Source organism: Seriola lalandi, unplaced genomic scaffold (genome assembly GCF_002814215.2).
Source record: "Seriola lalandi dorsalis isolate HSWRI2012SDOR001 ecotype SW California unplaced genomic scaffold, Sedor1 jcf7180002054330, whole genome shotgun sequence".
In the NCBI taxonomy this organism is placed as follows: Eukaryota; Metazoa; Chordata; class Actinopteri; order Carangiformes; family Carangidae; genus Seriola; species Seriola lalandi.
This window is the reverse complement of record NW_019524883.1, coordinates 432854-453344: the sequence shown is the minus strand read 5'-3', so window position 1 is coordinate 453344 and position 20491 is coordinate 432854. Positions and strand designations below refer to the sequence as shown.

At 39.5% G+C, this 20491-nt stretch overlaps 3 protein-coding genes across 6 annotated transcripts in view; all 3 read right to left on the bottom strand.

The window, feature by feature from the left end:
- Positions 1-8114, bottom strand: part of otud7b (OTU deubiquitinase 7B) — a 38222-nt gene extending 30108 nt beyond the window's left edge. For 2 of the 3 annotated variants that reach the window (XM_023407142.2, XM_023407143.2), the window contains exon 1: positions 7921-8114. The gene's annotated coding sequence lies outside the window, so the exon portion shown is untranslated. Of the gene's footprint in view, positions 1-5054; positions 5190-7920 lie in introns of all 3 variants that reach the window. The other variant, XM_087174219.1, reaches the window with a different exon arrangement.
- Positions 8115-8478: 364 nt separating this feature from the next.
- Positions 8479-12722, bottom strand: rbm8a (RNA binding motif protein 8A). Of its 2 annotated transcripts, none has more exons than XM_023407117.2 (6): positions 12587-12722; positions 11962-12021; positions 11767-11844; positions 10612-10748; positions 9288-9424; positions 8479-8978 (listed from the first exon to the last, which is right to left on the bottom strand). In XM_023407117.2, exons 1-6 carry the CDS (start codon positions 12651-12653, stop codon positions 8930-8932), a joined length of 528 nt encoding a protein of 175 aa, XP_023262885.1. In that variant the 5' UTR covers positions 12654-12722; the 3' UTR covers positions 8479-8929. The 2 variants fall into 2 exon arrangements, with proteins under 2 accessions (XP_023262885.1, XP_023262886.1); XM_023407118.2 differs by having other exon boundaries at positions 12593-12696.
- A 3140-nt stretch (positions 12723-15862) lies between these two features.
- Positions 15863-17213, bottom strand: LOC147819076 (uncharacterized). Its single transcript, XM_087174218.1, has 2 exons — positions 16660-17213; positions 15863-16575 (listed from the first exon to the last, which is right to left on the bottom strand). The coding sequence occupies exons 1-2, from the start codon at positions 16743-16745 to the stop codon at positions 16344-16346; spliced, it is 318 nt and encodes a 105-aa protein (XP_087030344.1). The 5' UTR covers positions 16746-17213; the 3' UTR covers positions 15863-16343.
- Positions 17214-20491: the final 3278 nt, after the last annotated feature.

Here is a 20491-nt window from a genome sequence, read left to right as displayed (position 1 = left end):
GCCAGAATTAGATCAACCTCCTGTTTCAGATTTCTAAAAATAAATTGCTCACAATCACAGTTTAAACATAGAAACTCACAAGCAACATTCAAACACAGTCAGGGACAAAATGCCCTGGTGAACACCTAATGACTCAACTAACGACAATCACATGTCGGTGATGTCATCTGCTCTCTTAAACCCAAGTACCCGCCCATTAAGGCCTAATTTACATTAACAAAAGGAAAATGATATCTCTGAGGCCACACTGTTCTTACAGACTAAGCCAAACCTATAGTTGTAATGTTGAGCTGAACACAGCATAGCACAGAATTAGGTCGGGCACTCTTTTATACAGAGTACAAAGGAGGTTCGAAATGACTCATCAAACTCATCCTCCAGTGTGCCCAGTATTTCAGTGACAAGGTGTTAATCTGGTTCAGGACATGGGACATGACTGCAGACCAAACATCTCCTGGTCAGTGGAAGACTTAAGAATGCTTCATAGTGGTTTCCTTCAGCCTAATGTGGACTCTTGCTGATACTCACTGGAGCAAAGTAATAACAGCCAAGTTCAGCCAGCTGAAATGAGCAGCTTTAGCTTCTGAGCACAAGTGTTTATCAAAGTGTCTGAGAGCTGATGTCATGGTGAAGCAGAGCATGTAGCAGAGATCTCTGAATTCATTTAGTCCACTGTTCCCTAAAATACTGCACAGCATGCCACAGCATGAAACAACAAACTCAAATTTTAGTGGACAAAAAACTTTCTCAGATTTGAATTTTAGGAGAAAATGTTATCCTTTGACCACAGGTTTACTCCTCCTTATAGATACAGAAGTGGCAACTACTTTTTGTAAAAAAAAAAAAAGAAAAAAAAAAAAGAAAAATAAACAGGCATATCCAGATATTTTTCTCTTTAAAAGGATGTGTCTCATTTGAAAGCAGCTTGTGATTTCTGGTCTGTAGTCCCTATAATTCAACTTGAGATAGTAAATAGCTAAATGAATGATAACATTTAAAATGTTACCCCAAATTTGCCACAAAATGTTTTCAGTCTAAATATAGCAGAATTTGTTCTAGTAAAACACTAAATACTAAGGAATGTAATCAGTAACTATTTTAATAATCGATTAATCGTAAAAAATGGTTTGAGTTCATTAATGTGAATATTTTCTGGTTTTCTTACTCTGTAATTATAGAAAACTGAATATCTTTGGGTTTTGAACTGTTAGCTCGACAAAACAAGACATATGAAAGCGTCACTATTTGCTCTGGAACTTGTGATGGTCATTTTTCATGATTTGATGACATTTTACAGACCAAACAATGAATTGTTTAACCAAAAAAATAATAACTGGATTATTGATAATGTCGATTAACGAAATAATGGTGAAAAATAATTGTTAGATGCAGCCCTAAGTGGTACTGAATGATTTTTGAAATGATTATTGTTATATTATTAGGGTTAACACTGAGATAGTTGTCATGATTGTAATTTTGTCTAGATCGTCTACCCTTAGCTGTAAGTCTTATTTTCTCCTCCTCTGTCCGTCTGTTGACAAGGTTTATTAAGCTGGCCTCAGAGGTTCCTAGTTTGTGCCCAGGGCATGCCACCGCAGTTGGGCCCAGTAATCACCAGTCAAGGAGTACTAATTAACAGCCACATGAAAGCAGGCTGCTTTACAGAGGGCTATAAGGGACCACAAGTGACATTCCCACATTCCACACAGAGGCCACATTACATTGCGCGCAGTGTCAGGCAGTGGAGACCTGAAACAGCAGAAAATGTAATGAGGGTATCTGATCCTCATAGTGAGGGAGAGTGGAAGCTAATCTGCAATCAATGCATTACTGTTTTAGTGCAGGAAAAAACCCATAACAAGACAAGTGACTGCTGCATTCAGTGAAAAGTGCTGTTCTGCCTTTGAAGGACAGCAGCACAGAGATAGAGGGATAAAACTTCATTTGGTGAACATTAAGCGTTGGTTTCAGTATTCCGGAAAGCTGCCAACCTAAACTCCAGACTCTGTGGGTGAGAAGTCCTCATTCGGCCCTGATGGCCTCTTTATCGATTTTTAGCCTTTGTGAAGAAATACAAGCCTCTGCATCCATCTGAACACTTCGTACCTTTTTATTAGTTAAGAGTGAGGAAACTCAACAGTGAGTTACAAAATATGTACCACTCTACATATGATGATTGAGATGATTAAAATAAATTAAAATGTATTTGCAAAAATACAGAGCATAGTGCTAATACTACAGGACTCCAACTAACCCCAAACATATCAAAATGTATACTGTCACATTAAACCCAGGCACTTTGGTTAGAAGCGTCCAATAATGATTTGTGATGGAGGGCAACGGACTGCAAGTTCAGAAACCACAAGATTTCAATTAAGGTTCGGAAAGCTTTGTCATGCAGTTGTTGGCCAATGTAGAATATCTCTATATTAAATACTATATCAGCATCTTGACCCTAACCTAAGTATTCACAAAAATGTAGTATATGATCAACACAAGACAAAAAAAAGAAATTAATCTTTGTAATGTTATGTCAACATTGTGCAAGCCAGACTGATAGTATAGTCAAATAATAATGTTTAAAGATAAAAAAAATTTTTCTCAAGCTGCTAAAATTAACCTCTTACATTTGTCTTAAGCGTATTTGTAGATTAAACTATACACTGGCAACAAATAATGTTTCAGGATTGGCAATGATGCCAAAATATCCCTTTTGCTTAGTGTACAAACAATGTGCTTAATATTACATAAAAAGGCAAGTGAGATGACTACTGCTTTAATTTGCATATCAACCCTTAAGGAATATAAGACATTTCTTAGACTCTAATGTGATCTTAGGCTCCGGTGTTTAGGCACTAAGTACATTCATTCCTCTCCTGTCCCCAGAGAGAACTTTGCTTCAAAAAGGCTTTAATATTGGAAACAAAATGGATCTATGACTTGCAACTCCCATGTTACAAGACAGGACAAAGTCAAACATTCAAGATCAACTCCTGCTAAGTCAGCCTGAATGTGAAGCCAACCAAGCCCAGCTAAAGCTAAAGCCAGTGGCTAAACAAGCACCAGCCTCTGCAGGCGGGCAGGACTAATGCTCATGTGAATCCCCACGTGCTGCAGGCCAGGCCCTGTACACAGCAGGGTGACTTCACGTCACTCCCTGTGTGATGTCATCCTGGGTGGCAGGCTCCTCATCAGGGCTGTGCGTGGGATTACTCCTGCTGCCCTGAATCAACAGGGCAGGGCGGGAGGGACTGATGTCTTCTAAACTATAAAGGAAACTACACTTTTTTCCCCCACGTGTTAAAGTGGAATCTAGATCTCATTATTCACCTGCTATAATACTTAGAAATAGACATCAACACCTAAACAAATGCTGACAAAGTTTGGCTATAGTTGTTGAATTTACCAGCCACTTTGACAGATAACAACACAAGCCAATCTAATCCTCCTCTGGAGCCTCTGTTACCTACCCACTGTTGTCTGTAGTTTTCTGTCTTCTGACTCAGACTGTGAAGTAACTTTAACAAAGTCAGATCATATTAGGCTGGATTCAATTAATTTGTCAGCTATAAGAATGGTTCTGCACACTGATTTATGAATATGACGCAACATGTCACAAACTAACACAGCTTCGAAGAGGCCAATTTATCTGCTGAGGAGCGTGTCACACTATACAATGGAATAATTTTTGTGATAAAATGTCATATCAGTGATACTGCAAATTGTTGATTTAGCTTGTTTCTTTTTTATGATTTACCTAAACCTAAACTAAAGTATCTTTGAGTTTAATACATCACTGATATTGCTAATTGTTGATCTACTTTGTACAGCAGCAACAAGCCTTGCTGAAAGCAAAAGCAACATTTCTACAAAAAAAAGATTGTGACTGGAAGGTGTGGAAGAGATATGGATATAAAAAGGTCTACAGCAAACCATGGTAGCATGTAAGCACTGTACGCAGATGGCTCAGGATTTTAACATATCATCATAAAAATCATTATCTAACTTTATTTAATTTGCTCAAAAACAGCTAAATGATTTAAATGCGAGAGAAAAGGCCTTCATATTTGAAACACAAAACAGACCAACAGTATTAAGCAAAAGCAACGGCAGTCACAAGCAGGGATGTGACAGACACAAAAGACAATACTGCTTTTTGGCACGCAACCTAATATGATCCACCTTTGTAGTTGTGTTTGATATGGTCATTAAGTATAGTATGTAAATAAGGTGCCAACATTTCTCACAGGGCAGATCAAACTGGCTTTGCTGTGGAATGTATAATCATTTATTCCCCAACCGGTACTGTATGTAGAGGAAGAAAAGGTGAGTAAGTGATAAAGCAAGCTCTCATTACCATAGCTTCACTTGTGAGTGTGGGGTCTCATGCTGTATGGTATTTTGGCTGCTTGGTTGTTATCATAAGGCTTTATCTTTCCTCATATTACTGTTCCATTCTACTTTATAGCCACTTCTATTGTATAACAACTGCACAAATTATCTAAATATAATCTCAAAGCATTCAGTGAAGGTCTGCTATTCCACGACGTGCTAGTCAAGTAGCTGCTAGCACCCAGGTAGATGCCTCAGTTCTAGGTCTCTCCACCCTGACACAAGCAGTCCTGGGCACAGGCTGGTTGCTGTGTCACAAGACTGGCAGGCAACCAGCCATGCTGGGGAGGGTGGGTCTGCGAAGAGTTTTATGAGTTGCTGTCTGGACACAGAGGCCTCTCGGAGACAAGCCACCTATTGATCCCTGTCTCACTGTGGCAGTGCTGGGACGAAGGTAGTTTTCTCTTTCCTATCACATCTGTTACTGTCTTTATGAACTCTTTACAGATTGCAGCATAAATGCCTGGCTGTATGGATGTCAGTTTCATATGTAATTTTATGATGTTAACAATTAATTAAAGTATTAAGTGCTAGACTTAGCTCCTGCCTTAGTGCCTATTCTAGACTAAGCAAATACGCTGCAAAATTGAGTGGAACATGTTCATTTCACACAAAAATCATGTGTTTGTCCTACTAACCTGAAGAGGCACCCATCTACTTACTTATTAATCTGACCGTGTTTGAGAGATCCTATGGGAATACCTCCACGGCCAAATGAGCCTGGCTCTGAAACTGACACTGGATCCTTGCAGCACACACACACATACACACTTAGTGAGCAGCTGTTTGGGGGAGCCCTGCAAGAGACAAATTTAAATTTTCATTCCTTCTGTGTTGCTGAAGCAGCACGGTTACCCTGTGAAACACTATATGCACCAAGGCAGTCAAAACAGCCATCGCTGTCCAACACTAAAATAGTACGATCCATGTTAAAGGTATTTAGGATATAAAAGATATTTAAGATAATAACACAAAACTTTTAAAACTCCAGACTAAACATGTTTCCCTCCAGAGAGACAAACTGACTGCAAGGCTTGTCAAATTATAAACTAAGACTCATTCTAGTTTATAGCTGCTCTACCCTCCATTGTGTTATCATATGACTATGCTGTGTCACAGCAAAACAGTGTGCCAATAAACCCATTACCACCAAGTCCTGCATCTTTGCAACTTCAAGAGGACAGTTCTATGACAAACCCTTTTCCACAGGAATTACATGTGCCTTCATTGCACTGATTATGGATCAACAACATTGCCAGTCTATGATTCTTCATACCAAAATTGTTACCATATTGCACGCACACTCCTCCATATAGCCAGTGTGCAAGCAGTAGTTTAAATTCACTAACATGGTGACCAACACTGTGAAAATGTTCATTGAAAAAGTGAGTGTTATATTTTGAAAAAATGATGATGATAGCTTACAAATGTTATGACCAACCAGCTCATGTTATGTGAGTAACAGTGAATGTAACAGAGAAAACATTTTCCCATTTTCATCAGCTGTGTCATGTCCTTCGTATCATTTTCGAGCAAGGCTACTGTGAAATGATTACCGCAGCCCATTTGAATACATTTTGAGATCTCTGTATGATAAACTGCGAAGTGCAAACCACAAATTTTCATTTACATCAACATAACTAGTCCAAACAAAATCAAACTGCAATAACTCAGTAAGTCAACAAAGGCTTTTTAAAATATTCTGCACTATTGGAGACAGGTCATGAATGGATTTATGTAATGGTGCCTGTTTAGTGCACTGACCAATAACACATTCAAACATTCATAAACTGGCATCTATCATCTGATTACTAACAAAGCGGCGAAACTATGTTTTTTTGGGGGGGCTGAGTGGTAAAAAAAATATTTACTGATATTTTCCTTTACACCCTGCGAGTTTGGAATGTGAACTACATAAGGAAGGATGCTACACCCTACTTAAAATACTTGCCCGAGGTGCACTCTGTGCTGCTGTATGCATCAATATGTTCCTTGAAGTGTTGAAGACTTGCATAATGAAGCCTGACAGTGCAACCTCACACACCCTCACAGAGACTATGCAGCAGGGTATGAAGATGTTTTTCCATCTTCTAGCCTCACTGCATAGTGGATCCTAGAATTGTCAGGCTACTTTAATAAATTCTTCATCTGGAGTGATACAATAACGCATAAACACACAAATGGTTACTTGCTTAAGCGAGTGATAGATCAGACAAATCTACTGTCTATTTAGTAGATTAAATTGGTAGTTTGTTCTAACTTTCCACACTGCTACTGATCAGCAGTCTTCTTTGCAGCTGTCCGCCTGGTGTGTCCTGCATTTCAGGCATCACCCTACACAGCCACTGGAATGAGTGAGTACAGGTGGAAGAATTGGATGCATTTCTTTTTCCCACTACACATTACCTAGTTTCTTGAAATTCCATCAAACCCTTGCTACTTACAGCTGCATGCGTTTCCAACTGCTTTATAACAACATAAACGGTCCCGCCAGACCAAGTGCAGTAAAGAACTTCTACCTCTGTCCTACTTTTCATGTTGACTGTTTGTCCCGGTGTCCCAGCAAACAAGAGCCCGCAAATACAAGACCTGAATAATTCAAGGCAAAGTGTAACGCTACCCTCTCTCATCGAAGTGATGCTGTAAATGATGGCAAATAACCCCAGTCCCAGTTCCATAACGAGCACAGAGCCCTGATCTCAATGACCAGCTAGATCAAATAGTAGTCACACATATCTGGCAGCAGGTTTGGGAAGAAATGCCGTATCCTGCTGACTTGACTCACTCGATCAAGTTAGTCACTCAACATTAAAAACCAATCGTTTAGATTAGAAGTTAGAAAATAAACGCGAGTGATTGTGAACTCTAAGCTGGTGCTTTAAGTAAATGTTACATCACACATGCACCTTAAATAAAAACCGGGCTCAGATAATCTGGATCGTGACTGCCAGCTCTTTGAAAGCCAGGTGATAAAATTTAACGAATGCAAAAGCATAATTGATAGGGGAAAATATAGAACCTATCTCCCCTTCAGCACTACTTTAAAATGCAGTGTTTAACCTATAGCTGACATCTTAAAAAGCTAATGCAATTCTCAGCAACCAATTATGTTCACCAACCTGCACCCCTGGAAAACAGATGAAGCTCGATGCTGGTGATGATGTCTTGTCCTAAATGTTGACTCTGAGCCAGCTATTATGGCTACGACTATTCTCTGAAACAAAATATCAACGAACAATACACATGCTTACATAAACGCATTTGAGCCGTTCAAACGCATGGGGTTCGTGCACCGCTTACACACAGCCCAACAACTTTGTTTTCATGTAATAGACAATTTTTCCATGCCTTTTAAGGGCTGCATTGTGTTTGCATGAATTCTTGTCACAGAAAAGTGTTTTTTATTTTTCAGAACGTAGACCAAACCGTAATGTTTGGCTAGCAAGTGGCTACCTCAAGCCTGGCTAATCAGCAGCTAACGTTAGCTAACGTTAAGGCTAGTAGCTAGAGTATCCCTTTACTGCTTACCTTGAACGGCCTCGCAGATGTTGTTTTCGTCGTCCCATTAAGTTTCCAAGCAAGCATCAACTTGTGAATAACATATACGTTTCCAATACCAACAATTCTTAACTTTTTAGCATCTTCGTAGGTGGAAGTAAGCATAAAATCCCAAGCCGGACCATAACCGACAAAGTAATTTCTCCACCACTTACAACAACAACGTCAACCGAAGCCTTTATCCCGCCCCCACAAATAGCCACCCAATCAGAGAGGAGAGTCTGTTTTATTGACTTTTATCAGAACCAATGGCTGTTCTCAGGGGGTTTTGACTGACGTTCTCCAATAGAGTAAACACCAAATGAGAATGAGCAAGTAAAAAACGTTCATTTGACAATTGGCTGCAGAAAAATAAGGGCCCAGGGTTTTGTCCAAGTAGCCTATGAGTGTGTCACTGATTCCGGAGTGACAGGTGCTTCAGAGTTGACCAAATAGCTGGGGCGTCACCATTGCCTGGGTGAGGTCATCTACGATGATGTAAACCCTACGTCATTAGCAGTGCTAAATAAAAACACAACAGGGCAAACATTTGGCTTTTAAAAAGTTTAATTTTCCCAAAGTAATATAAAACAAAGCACTCCAGCACAATAAAATGTATGTAGCATTGAGCAAACTGAAACAACATTGAGGGAATCATGAATCACCATAAACATGTATTACCTACAAGTTGGCTACTGAAAGTAAAAAAATTTAAACCGACACAGCTGAATGGATATCCATTTGTTGCATTGTAAAGCAGCATTGACAATTTACAATAAAATGCAATGCTGCTATTAGCAACTTTTTTCTTTTGTTATTAATTTCTGAAGAGCAATTCCTTTTCCCAATATTTGAAATCGCACAACTACATGCCATACAACTGTTACTGAAAAATACTATACAAAAAATCTTTAGGTAACTCCTTATGAGAAGATGACAAGATTAGAAACTGCCCGTCAAAGTGACAGATGCCCCCTCTAGCCAATGACAACTACCAAACTCAACGCCGCCTCCTGTCTGGACTTCTGCTGCGTCTCCGTCCGCCAGCCCTGGGACAAAACAAAAAAGAAAAATACTGTTTAGTCATTTGCATCTTTAAATATACTCTTGGCTGCCAGAAAGAAAGCCATCATACCCAAATGGCTACAGCCAAACTCTCCAACAAGGAATGATTGGAGTAAAAAAAAAAATACAAAAAACAATACAAATGAAGGAAATTCTGTCAAAATTGGTATATCACACACAGCATTCTTCAAACATTGCACTTTGACAAAATGCAAAATTCAAATAACACTCCCTTTACCAGCAAGTTACTGCTACCACAGGCAATAACACGGATAAACACACACCACCCTCACCTCCTCTTGTTCTTGGGGGGCCCTCTGACAAATCCCCAGTCAACGCTGATAGGCTGGCCCATCAGATCCTGACCGTTGAGCCCTTCCATGGCAGCCTGGGCCTCTTTGTATGTCTCATACTCTACCAGTGCATACCCCTGAGAACAGTTATTAGGACATTGTGTGAGTTATTACACATTCATGACAACTCTGCTTTGAAATTTTGTTATGCTTTACACATGCACACACAAAAAAAACTACTATTCATCAAATAATCTTAAGAATATTCCTCAGGCACATTGGTGTTATGGTCAAGATGAAATCACGGTGTGGAGTTACTCAGCAAACACATTTGCAACTTAGCACATAGGAATAATCAACACTATACATTTTATGTCCCTGAGGCATTGCAGAAATGATCAATAGAGTGTATGGACTGTTAATACATCATGTAAATCTTCCAACAGCCTATACTAAAAATTGACATTCTCAGTGCTTTACTGAAATAACTGTAGAGAAACTATTTCAGACCAGAGGGGCTTTGTTCTTACTTCATACTCAAAACAATGCTGCCACCTTGTGGCTGAGAGGAAAGCTGAAGCATACTGGATATCAAAATATAACTGTCAAATATCAACTTCCATGTACTGTACTGCACTGGGCAAAGAGCAGATACACTCTGAGCAAATATTTTCAAAATGTCTTGTAATATCAATTCTGTCCGTCTTGGTATGCCAGTAATTTTTTTTCAATTATGAAGAATGTAATTTACGAATTTACCAACAGCCATTACCAAGTACTGTACCTGTGACAGCAAAGTTTTAAAACTTATATCAATAAAGAAAATACAGAAGAGGTCTGGGTTTATACACATAAAAAGGATGAAAATGAAACATTGCTGTTATTTTCTAGTTGGATAATTTAATAGGATCTATGCTGTTCTAACTTCTCCCCATTTGGACAGAATTCATCACTTAGTCAACAACATTTGCCTCATTAGATGTAATAAATGGTTAAATAATAGTTGCAGGGCACCACCGGCATAGAATCTCTTTCTGCTCTTTTTCAGAAAACTTATGTTTCTTTCATCTTCTCATTTTATATCACCACATTTGGCTTTCTGACCTGCGCTTTTAATTAGCAGAACAACAGCATACTCAGCTTAACATCCAAGTTAAGCTGAGTTAAAACTATCAGAGCAAACAAGCGGCCCAGAGGATGTGTGAATTAGAAATATAAAATCAGTAAAAAGTGTACATCTAATTAATATGAATATCTCCTCAATGAAATCACGGACACACTGAAACTTACAAACATGCTAATAACACATAGTTATGTGTCTCACCTTGAGGTAGCCTGTTCTGCGGTCAAGGTTGAGATGCAGGTTCTTAATTTCTCCAAACTCAGAAAATTTGTCATGAATGTCTTCCTCTGTGGCCTCTTCATGTACACCTGTCACAAACAGGATCCAACCCTCCACAGCTGCAACAAGATTAAGACAAAGAAATGCCTCGGGGTTAAATAATAAACTAAGCAGTATTTTGAACTGGGTAAACTAATATGCAAGGAGTTATGATCACTAGACTGGTAGGGGCCGGGCTTTTGATGTCCGAGCTCTTGGATTGGGGAACAGTTTTCCCTCTGGAGGTTAGATCAGCAAACTGTTGAGTGTTTCAAATCTCTTCTCAAACTCTATTTATTCTCAAAGGCATTTTTCTGACACTTCCTTACCATGATTTGTTTCCATTTCTTCTTGCATTTGCTGTATTTTATTACGCAACAGTTTTATCATCTTTTGTGTCTGCAAGGCATTTAATGACCTGATTTTGTATTGACAAAAGCTCTTATTCTATGCAAAATGTACAAATACACTCTGATCTAACCTTTATAAAGCCTATTGAGCTCCAGCTTATACTTTTTATGGTATTAACATTACATTTGCGGCAGAGTTAAAATGCCACTTTATCAAAAGCTCCTCTAATCATAAAAATAACGCAGCCATGGCACTTATCAAGCTACTGTTTCTTTACACTCTTATAAAGATAATGTATGTCACTGCTTTTTTGTACAAAACAAACATTTAAACATTGTTTACAATAATGTAAAATATAAGACAGTAACATCAGTACAGATGAATGTAATTGATGATGAAACCTATTTTGGTTCACAAATTGAACAACATCATATAGAATCTCCAGCTACCTGGATAGAAAACAAAGATACAACTTGGGAAACCTGCAGCAGACTAATTTTATTATCTTGTTATTTAGGTGTAGAAGTTTAAGAATATTGTTGGGAAAAAATGAATAGAATTGGACAATGGGCAGTTAGCTTTCTGTATTGTTGCTAGCCAACTATTTTCATAAACAACTGGCAAGATAACAAATACTGCAACTTGCAAAATAGCAAAGGCACTTTTAGTGGACAAATAAGTAGCTTAGACTTTAGTCAGGTCACGATTAAACTAAATTACATCTTTAATATGAACAACAGCACTCACATCTCTGAGGGCCAGGCTCGTCCCCATCCTGCTCCACTGTGTCGTAATCCTCTTTGATTCTGGACCTGGCACCTTCCTCTGGAAACAGCAAGACAGAAAGTTATTGAACACTCTTGGCTAGAATAATAAACTACATCTAAACTCTTCTGCTAGAAATTAACTACAAAAAACAGTTTCACAACAGTGATGACTCACCTGAGCCAAAGCCTCGTCCTTTCCTCTTCTTGGCTTTCTCTTTCAGCTTATGGATGCTTTCTGAATAACGAAAATCACACAAGTCAAAACCTCTGAACTGCTAAATCGTGTTCCGTGCTCCCAAAGTTTGAACTGATACTATTAGGTAATGCAATCTAGCTTATGCTGCAGTTGCACCAAACCGACATTTAAACATATGACACGCATGCTGAAAAGCACAAGCAGTGTAATCAGGGTATCTTAATTTTAGTTGTTAGCCAACGTCTCTAGGAGGATTCAACTAGCTTGCTAGCGGCTGCTAACAACACGCCAGATGTTCGTCGTTATTTCTTTCACGCCATGTTCATCATGCTATTAAGCATGGTAATACATTTAAAGAGACGTTTTGGTCGGTCAAAAGTAAAAATGTTTTATAAATACGACCGAGCTAACTTACAATGAGCGTTTGAATGAACATTCAGTGTGTCGTTAGCTTGCTAGCATTTTTCAGGCCTACAACCACGCAGTCTGCGTTTGATTAATTGTTCGCCACGGCTTCTTTCACGTAGACCTCAATATTTACACATTATTTGAACGGCGGGGACATAGCGCATCAGTCGGTAATGGGCATAAATAATAATTTTACCATCACCATCCTCATCCATAGGAAAGTCCTCGCCTCCCGCTTCATGAAGGTCCAAAACGTCCGCCATGATGTCTGTGTGTGTCTGCGGCTGACCTACGCAACGTGCGTATGTCCAAAGAGCAAACAAGTTGGCGGATATTGCCGGTTTGCGTAAAAGTGCGTAAAGTAGATGACGACATCGAATCACATTATCTATGCAACGGTTTAGAGGTGTAACCTGTGTGAATAACAGCTCAACTTGAATGTCTTATCAAAAGTTTAAAAGATGTATAATGTCAGTACAAACAATTGTAAACAGGAAGTGAAAACATGCAAGGCACTTTGAGTCCTGATCATAATAATTAAATGGCATTTAATTTTGTTTCATTTAGCGAAAGCAAATGAAGCAAAATGGAAAGACATGGAAACGTCGCATTTAGATATACCGTTACAATCTTTACTGGGTAGCAAAGCTTTATATGAGTAGTACTCTGAGGGCTATTCAATTACAAATTCAATTGGGCCAGATTTTAAAACCGAGACCTTAACCTGGGCCGGACATTTTCAGCAGTCAATAAGCAGGAGGTAATGACAAATTTCAAACCAACACAAATAAATATAATGAAATAAGTGATGTTTATTCATCATTTCCCTTTAAAATTTTTGTATAACGCAGCCACATCAAAAAGTGCATAAAATACAATTCAAGAACTGTAATTGAACTGAGGTAGAAGCAATACTTTTTCACTTCTGAAATATAAGAATAAACATTTGTGTCTTATGTAACTCATTAAAAAAAAAAACATTGTTATCTATAAACTTATCTGACACAGAAACATCAAAAAGTGCATTATAAACTTCTCTAAATAAACAGAATCTGAAGTAGTAGAAATTCTGTTTTTCACAAATGAATATTAAACGAATAAAAATAATATTTTTGTCACAAACTTTTGTCTCCTTTTTGAAATGAAATGAAAGTAATATTCTGGTCATATCTGACTGAGGCCCATCACAAGGTGCATTTAACTTAAAAAAAAGAACAATGGCTTTTAGTGCACAAACCCATTACATGTCATAACAGTAATTAACAATCAACAATGAATACTACACGTCCACCACAGTGCACATTGTTTTAAATCACCACATGTGTGATTATGATTAGTCATCCCACTTTATGCTGACATGTATCCTACAGTTAATAGTACTTAGTGGACATGACATCAGCTTTCTTCAGTTCTTTCAACAGCGTTTCAAACACATCTGTAGCAAGAATTTCAACCATGCGAATGTTTGAAGTGTCTGACAGGGGCACATTTTTAATAGCAGATGTTACACTTGTTTTAATTTTGCTGTCATTTATCACTTCATCCACAACGGCAAGCATGCAGTCTTTCACGGTTTCAGAGTCTGTGAATGGCCTTTTCTTCTTTGCCAAAATCCACGAAACACGAAGGGAGGCTGCTGTGGCTCTTTCTTGTGCTGTACATGTGCGCGCCATAGTAGTACTGCTCCGGTTGTAAGATGCAATTAAACTTTGCACTTTTAAAGTTCTCTGCTGAGATCCTTCGGGGTAGTTTGCCCGGAAAGTCGGGTGTTTCTCCAGGTGGTGTCTCTGGACATTGTACTCCTTAAGTACCGCAACACAGTCATGGCAGAGTAAACACATAGGTTTGGCGTTTGGAGTTCGCGGTAAAATAAAACAGTACTCGTCTGTCCAGGCAGGGTTAAAACGACGGTTTTCATCGTCAACTCTTCGTTTAAGGGTTGAGAGAGACATACTTCTTGAGATGCTAACATGGTTTATATCAGTAACTTTGTAAAAGTAACTTCGTTCGTCGTCTCCCGCTTATCCGGATCCGGGTCGCGGGGTCAGCAGCCTCAGCAGAGAGGTCCAGACAGCCCTCTCCCCAGCCTCTTCCACCAGTTCCTCCGGGAGAATCCCGAGGCGTTCCGAGGCCAGCCGAGAGATATAATCCCTCCAGCGTGTCCTTGGTCGGCCCCGAGGCCTCCTCCCGGTGGGACATGCCCAAAACACCTCCCCGGGGAGGCATCCAGGAGGCATCCTCACCAGATGCCCGAACCACCTCAACTGGCTCCTCTCGACACGGAGGAGCAGCGGCTCTACTCCGAGCTCCTCACCCTGTCTCTAAGGCTGGGCCCGGCCACCCTGCGGAGGAAACTCATTTCGGCCGCTTGTATTTGCGATCTCGTTCTTTCGGGCATTACCCAAAGCTCATGACCATAGGTGAGGATTGGAACTTTCGAACTTTCGAAACAAAACAACGCGCTGCATTGTGGGTTACGTGGAGTGTTGCTTTCACTGTCTGAAGTACTGTAGGGATTTCGAGTTATTCTCGCAAAATGTGTTTTTCTCTGTGTTTTATTTTTCTTCTTTTTTTTTTTGTCTGAATCACGAGCTGGGCCACTCGGGTATTGCGTCTGGGCCGCATGTGGCCAGAGGGCCGCCAATTGAATAGACCTGGCTTAAACCAATGGACCAAAGTTCGTCTCAAAATTTGGTTTAAGGACTATAAATTACCACTGATTGAAAGAGTCCAGACATTAGAGATTGGTTGCTTTTGACCTCCTACTGCTCAATCTCATCAAAGGGAGGACTGGACTCCTTTCAAAAATTCTTGGACATATTATGGTTTGGAAAAATGTGTTTTTAGGTACTTACAACTAGGGAATATTTTAAGAGTTAAAACCCATTGAGTACTGTGATACCAAATTAATTGATATATTTAGTTACATGTATAAAAATAAGGACAACAGGAAACGTATCTCAAAACTCTATTCAAGCATTCAATCTACAAAGAAACATTGAACGAATTATGAATTTAACTAAAATGGGAGCGGGAATGTGGACTTGTCATCTCAGATGAGGACTGGTTGAATGTGTTCTATCTAATCATCTTCCACAAGTTCAGGCCTTTGGAGAGAGTTCTGTTGGAAGAATTTAATAAGATATTTTGTTACCCCCAAGCTAAAAAGTGTACAGACAGGTGTGATGGAAAGAGGTCTATGCTGGAGGAAATGTGGTGAACAGATGGCAGATCATTTCTACTTATTCTGGGGCTGCCTAGCCATTCGGTCATATTGGCAGGAAGTAACACAAGCAATACAATATATATTTAGTGATGGCATTGACTGCTCTTTTACTACAGTTTATTTGGGCAACATTGCAGCTCACCTATTGGCCCAAGATAAATACCTATTAAAGATATTATTAGCTTCCAGCAAGAAAGCTGTAACAGGAAGATGGTTACAGGCCTAACCTCCAACAAAGACTGACTGGCTATATATTGTTACCAATATTCAAGGGATGAATAACTTTTTTATTAAATTTACGGACTGATAGATTCCTGCAGTACTGGGAAAAATGGATTGTGTATGTGACCTCACAAAATGATCACTGAATATTTATCATATGAACTGACTTGTGTATCCATCAGTGAAATTGCTTGTATAAATAAAAAGGTGACCAACTGTTTGTATGTTCTGCAGTGTTTAACTGTATTTCAATGTTTCTTTAGAAAAAATGAAATATTGGCTCTAAATTACAACAATATGCCATACTAACAATTTTCAGGTCAAATAAACTAATAAATTAAGATTCATTGAAGGTAAACATAATTTGAAAGAGATAAACAATAAATAATATCAAACAAAGGACATTGGTTTCCAGCAACCTACTGGTGTGGCAGCGTGCTCTCTAACAAAGGGATCTCGGTTGTACACACCCAGTGCTTTATGACAAACTCTTGCCATTGAGTCCTCAATTCAATTCAAAGACCTGGATGTTGGTCTGAGCCATCAACCCTGGGCCGGCCAGCACTGCCTTTCTAATGGCCATGTAGTCCTTGAGGATGAGGGACCACCAAGTCCTCATGGTCCCTCTGGACCACGTGGCCTCTGGGTGAAGACGATAGAGCTGGTTGCAAATGGCCTCCACCAGGTGGCTAACACTGGCCCAGTTTGCAGGGCCCAAGTTCAGCTCAAGAACACAGCTGAAAAATAATCATAGAGAGCAGTGTTTTAATATAGATCTGATATTCATGAGAGGAAACAGTGATATTTGAAGTGAAGCTCACCTCTGGAGACTCTCCTTCCCGGGACAGGAGGTGTTCTTTACCACCGCTGCCTCTTGCGATATCTGGTAGGGTAAACAACTCGCCATTTGTCCTGCTCTATCTGGCTCTGAGCTTGGAAGTGCTTGGCACTGGCTTGAGGAAAAAGTGAATTTTATGTTTGCATGAAGTGATAATACACAACATACTTAATCACAAGCTATGAGAGACACGCATGTCCTGGATGATGATGGCCATCTCCTCTGCCCCATGCGTCCTCCTCCAACAGTGGAGCCTCCACTCCTCCCGGGAGATCTTCTGGATCACCTTAGCATCAGTCAGGCTGAACATCATGTGCTTCTCCTCCAGCTGGGACTGCTATGCCTCAATGAGACAGCAGGCACTTCCGGGTCCACCTCAAAGATGCGGCCTCATCAATCCACCCGCCATCCTGGAAAGCCAACATACCAACATTGGTAACCCAGGCAGCTGTATCAGAAGTGGCACCAGCAGCTTCTTTGTCACCTGGACAGACAGAGAGAGAGAGAGAGAGAGAGAGAGAGAGAGAGAGAGAGAGAGAGAGAGAGAGAGAGGTTTTGAATGTTGTGTGTGAATTTAATACACGCACAACAGGTGTAAAAAGCAGCTGAAACAACATAAACGCTGCCTGAATTACACCTCATCCTAGAGAAACTCCCTGGTGGGAAGCATCTGTTAGGAAAGAATACTAAAAGATGTCTGTTTGACCCCCCCCCCACCCCCCCCTTGCTAATGCAAAAAATATATATAATGCCAATGCTAATTTTTGAGGGAGGCTGCAACAGCAGCAACAAATACATATCGCTTCGACATGAGCACAATTTTTCACATGCAGGAACTTGAATATCTTGTGCAGATTTGTTTTACAGGTTGACAGATGTACAACTACAAACATTGGAATTATTTTTGAACATCACTTTACAAGCTCAAAATCATTTTGAAGAAAGTTTGAGCCTATATATGTATGAGGTGGAGTCATGCGCAAGACTTACCTTTTCTTGCTGGTTGTGGGGGGATGATAAGACATGGTACTGGCCGAAGTTGGACTGTGGCATCCCAATGAAAACACAATGATAATCGTATTAAATAAAATGACTTTCCTTTGCAGGGCAAACAAGGACATTTTAAGCAGCTCTTCTTTTGAAGCATTTTAAGCACAAACAAGAGTTATTAATCATTCATTTAAACATCATTTGGCATATACTGCAAATACAAAAGAAAGAAAATCGACCACTATAAATTTGCTAGTTCAAGCACAACCAGCAAAGGCCACCTTTGTAACAGCAGCTACTGCTAACAACAGTTAGAGTTTGTTTTTAAAAACATCTGCGGTTAAACTAACATACATATGTTGACACATTTCTCAGTATAAAGCAGGCTATGTTAAACCTTAAATTACTTGGTTGTGGTTTAAAAGGTAGTTTACAGTTTGTTACAGGTTAGAGCTTTGGTCAGTGAAGTGGTACATCAGTTGTTACTGAGTAGTTCCTTTTTACTTCATCACTATATCACAGTAAGTTCCTTAACGACAAATCAGAGACAGCAAGTTTCCAAACAAGTATTTTAATTATAATATTCAAGCCACACACACACACACACACACACATATATATATATATATCTATATATATATATATCAATAATCACATCACATTTTGTTTTCTGATGCATTAGTGATGACTTGAAAAACTAAATGTAATAAACAGAATATCATTTTAACTCATCTTAAACGTTTCAACTATGATCTGTGGGGAAATGCAATTACACAAAATACAAACTGCTTTTATTTTGGAAGATTTTCAATAAGGACTACACCTTTCAGGATATGCCGTGGGTATGAAGGCAACAGAACCACCTGTCCTCTAATTGGAATTTAAATCAAACAGGATCTCTGATAGAGTAAACTCTAGAACTCTGACTCCGTCGGATTTACCTCCGGGACCGGGTAGTTCATCTCTTCTGCAAACAAGATGTAAGAGGACGAAGGTTACTGGAGACCTGCGTGATGAAGAGGAGGAGATGCGAGTATTTTTTTTTTCTTACTGCACACTGAGCCAAAAGTGATTCACTGACGCCATAATGTTGTGTGTTGTCCGTATTTAAATCCGAAATGGCGCCAACACTGGCCAATCACCACAAGAGGGCAGTGTATAACAGTGCAGAGCTTCCCTCTGCTCGGGTTCTTCCCCTCCCCTTCCTGCTCGACCGTCTGTTACAGGTGTTTGTTTGTTCCCCACCATGGTTGTGTTATTTCAACCTAATATGTCTGATAATAGACCTACATCCATGTTCCCCACATCGATGGTTCCACAGTTTACTTTTCTAATGCTATTATTCCTCTGACTCGGCCGACACTGCGAGTAGTTTTGCCGCGTTGTTGTCATGGACACAGGAAAGGAAAGAGTGAAGCAGCAAACATGGAGTCCAGCTGCAAGTGACACAAAATCCATAAAGGATCGTTCAAACTTCACAAGCTGCAGCTGAAAGCCATGAACTGCAGCGGGAAGTGAAGGTAAAAGCCCAACAGCAGCTGTGCACGAAGTTCAAAATACTAATAAATAATAATCACAACATTCATAAACACAGTTCATTCATTTGAAAGCAATTTAACTAAATACACGGCTTAAATGTCACATGTTATTCCCGTGCACAAGGACAGTTAAGTCTGTATATCTGTCTTAAAGCTAGAAACCAGAGAATCCCCAAATCCTCCACAGACAACACAAGGGCCCTGACTTTATTCTGTGTCAACAGTTGTGTAATCCATTAAAACATCGATTAAATGTCACAAGTGACAAATGAAAATGTTGAATGCACTTTATATAAGCTTTACTAAGTAGAAAAACAGACTCTGGAAGTATAAACTTTATATAAGCTTTGCATTCATTGTTATAGAGCAAACCAGGATGACATTGCAGATTTTAAGGTTCTCCCTTTGGTTTCTAACTTTAGAGGAGAGTGCAGCATGTTCACAAATATTCACCAATCTGTTCTGGGGCACAGGAATAAGAAATGTCAATTCATAACTCACCCCCTGGCATTCTGGGTATATTTACAGGGGCATAGTAGCTCACACCGTGTGTCACAACTGTAAGTTAGTTTGCAATGTGGGCAAAGAACATGTAGCTTTACATTTAAATGTCAGCTTTGCTGGTTGTGCTGTAAAGGTGCAATATACGATCTGGAGTTTTCCAACATGCCGGCCAGCTTGCTGACATCGTATACTACACCGCTGTACATGGAGAAGTGCTAGTTGTTGTTCCCTTTACGCTATTTATCAAAACAAATATTATATACAGTAAACGTGTGAATAAATAAGATGTCATAAAAATAAAACTAATTCTTTATGGTGGAGTCTCATCTTGTTATACAACCCTGTGTCAAACGAATAAATGAATAAATGAACCCTGTGACCTTTCACTTATTTAGTATAAATTGTGCAGTATGACATATTCCTAACTATTACCACCTGTAAAAGGTGAGTGGGCTGTCCCAGTGACGGTGCAGGTAACTGCCGACTGATCAGGGGAAGATAATGTATAACTGAATGGACCGAAGTATTACAATAAACTCAATGGTAAAGAAATGACACCAGTTATCTCTTTACAGGTCGGATGGGTATGAAATGTGTATTTATGGTGAATCTGCATCATCATCATCATCATCATCATCATCGCTGTAAAATCCAGCACCCTGCTTTCATTCCCTCAGTCTGCAACACGAATGTTTACTGTTGCCATGGAAATGGGTGCAGGTTTAGTAGTTAACGTTAGCTCTCCCTGTCCTCTGGGGGCATGCTGGACACCCCCCCCCACCC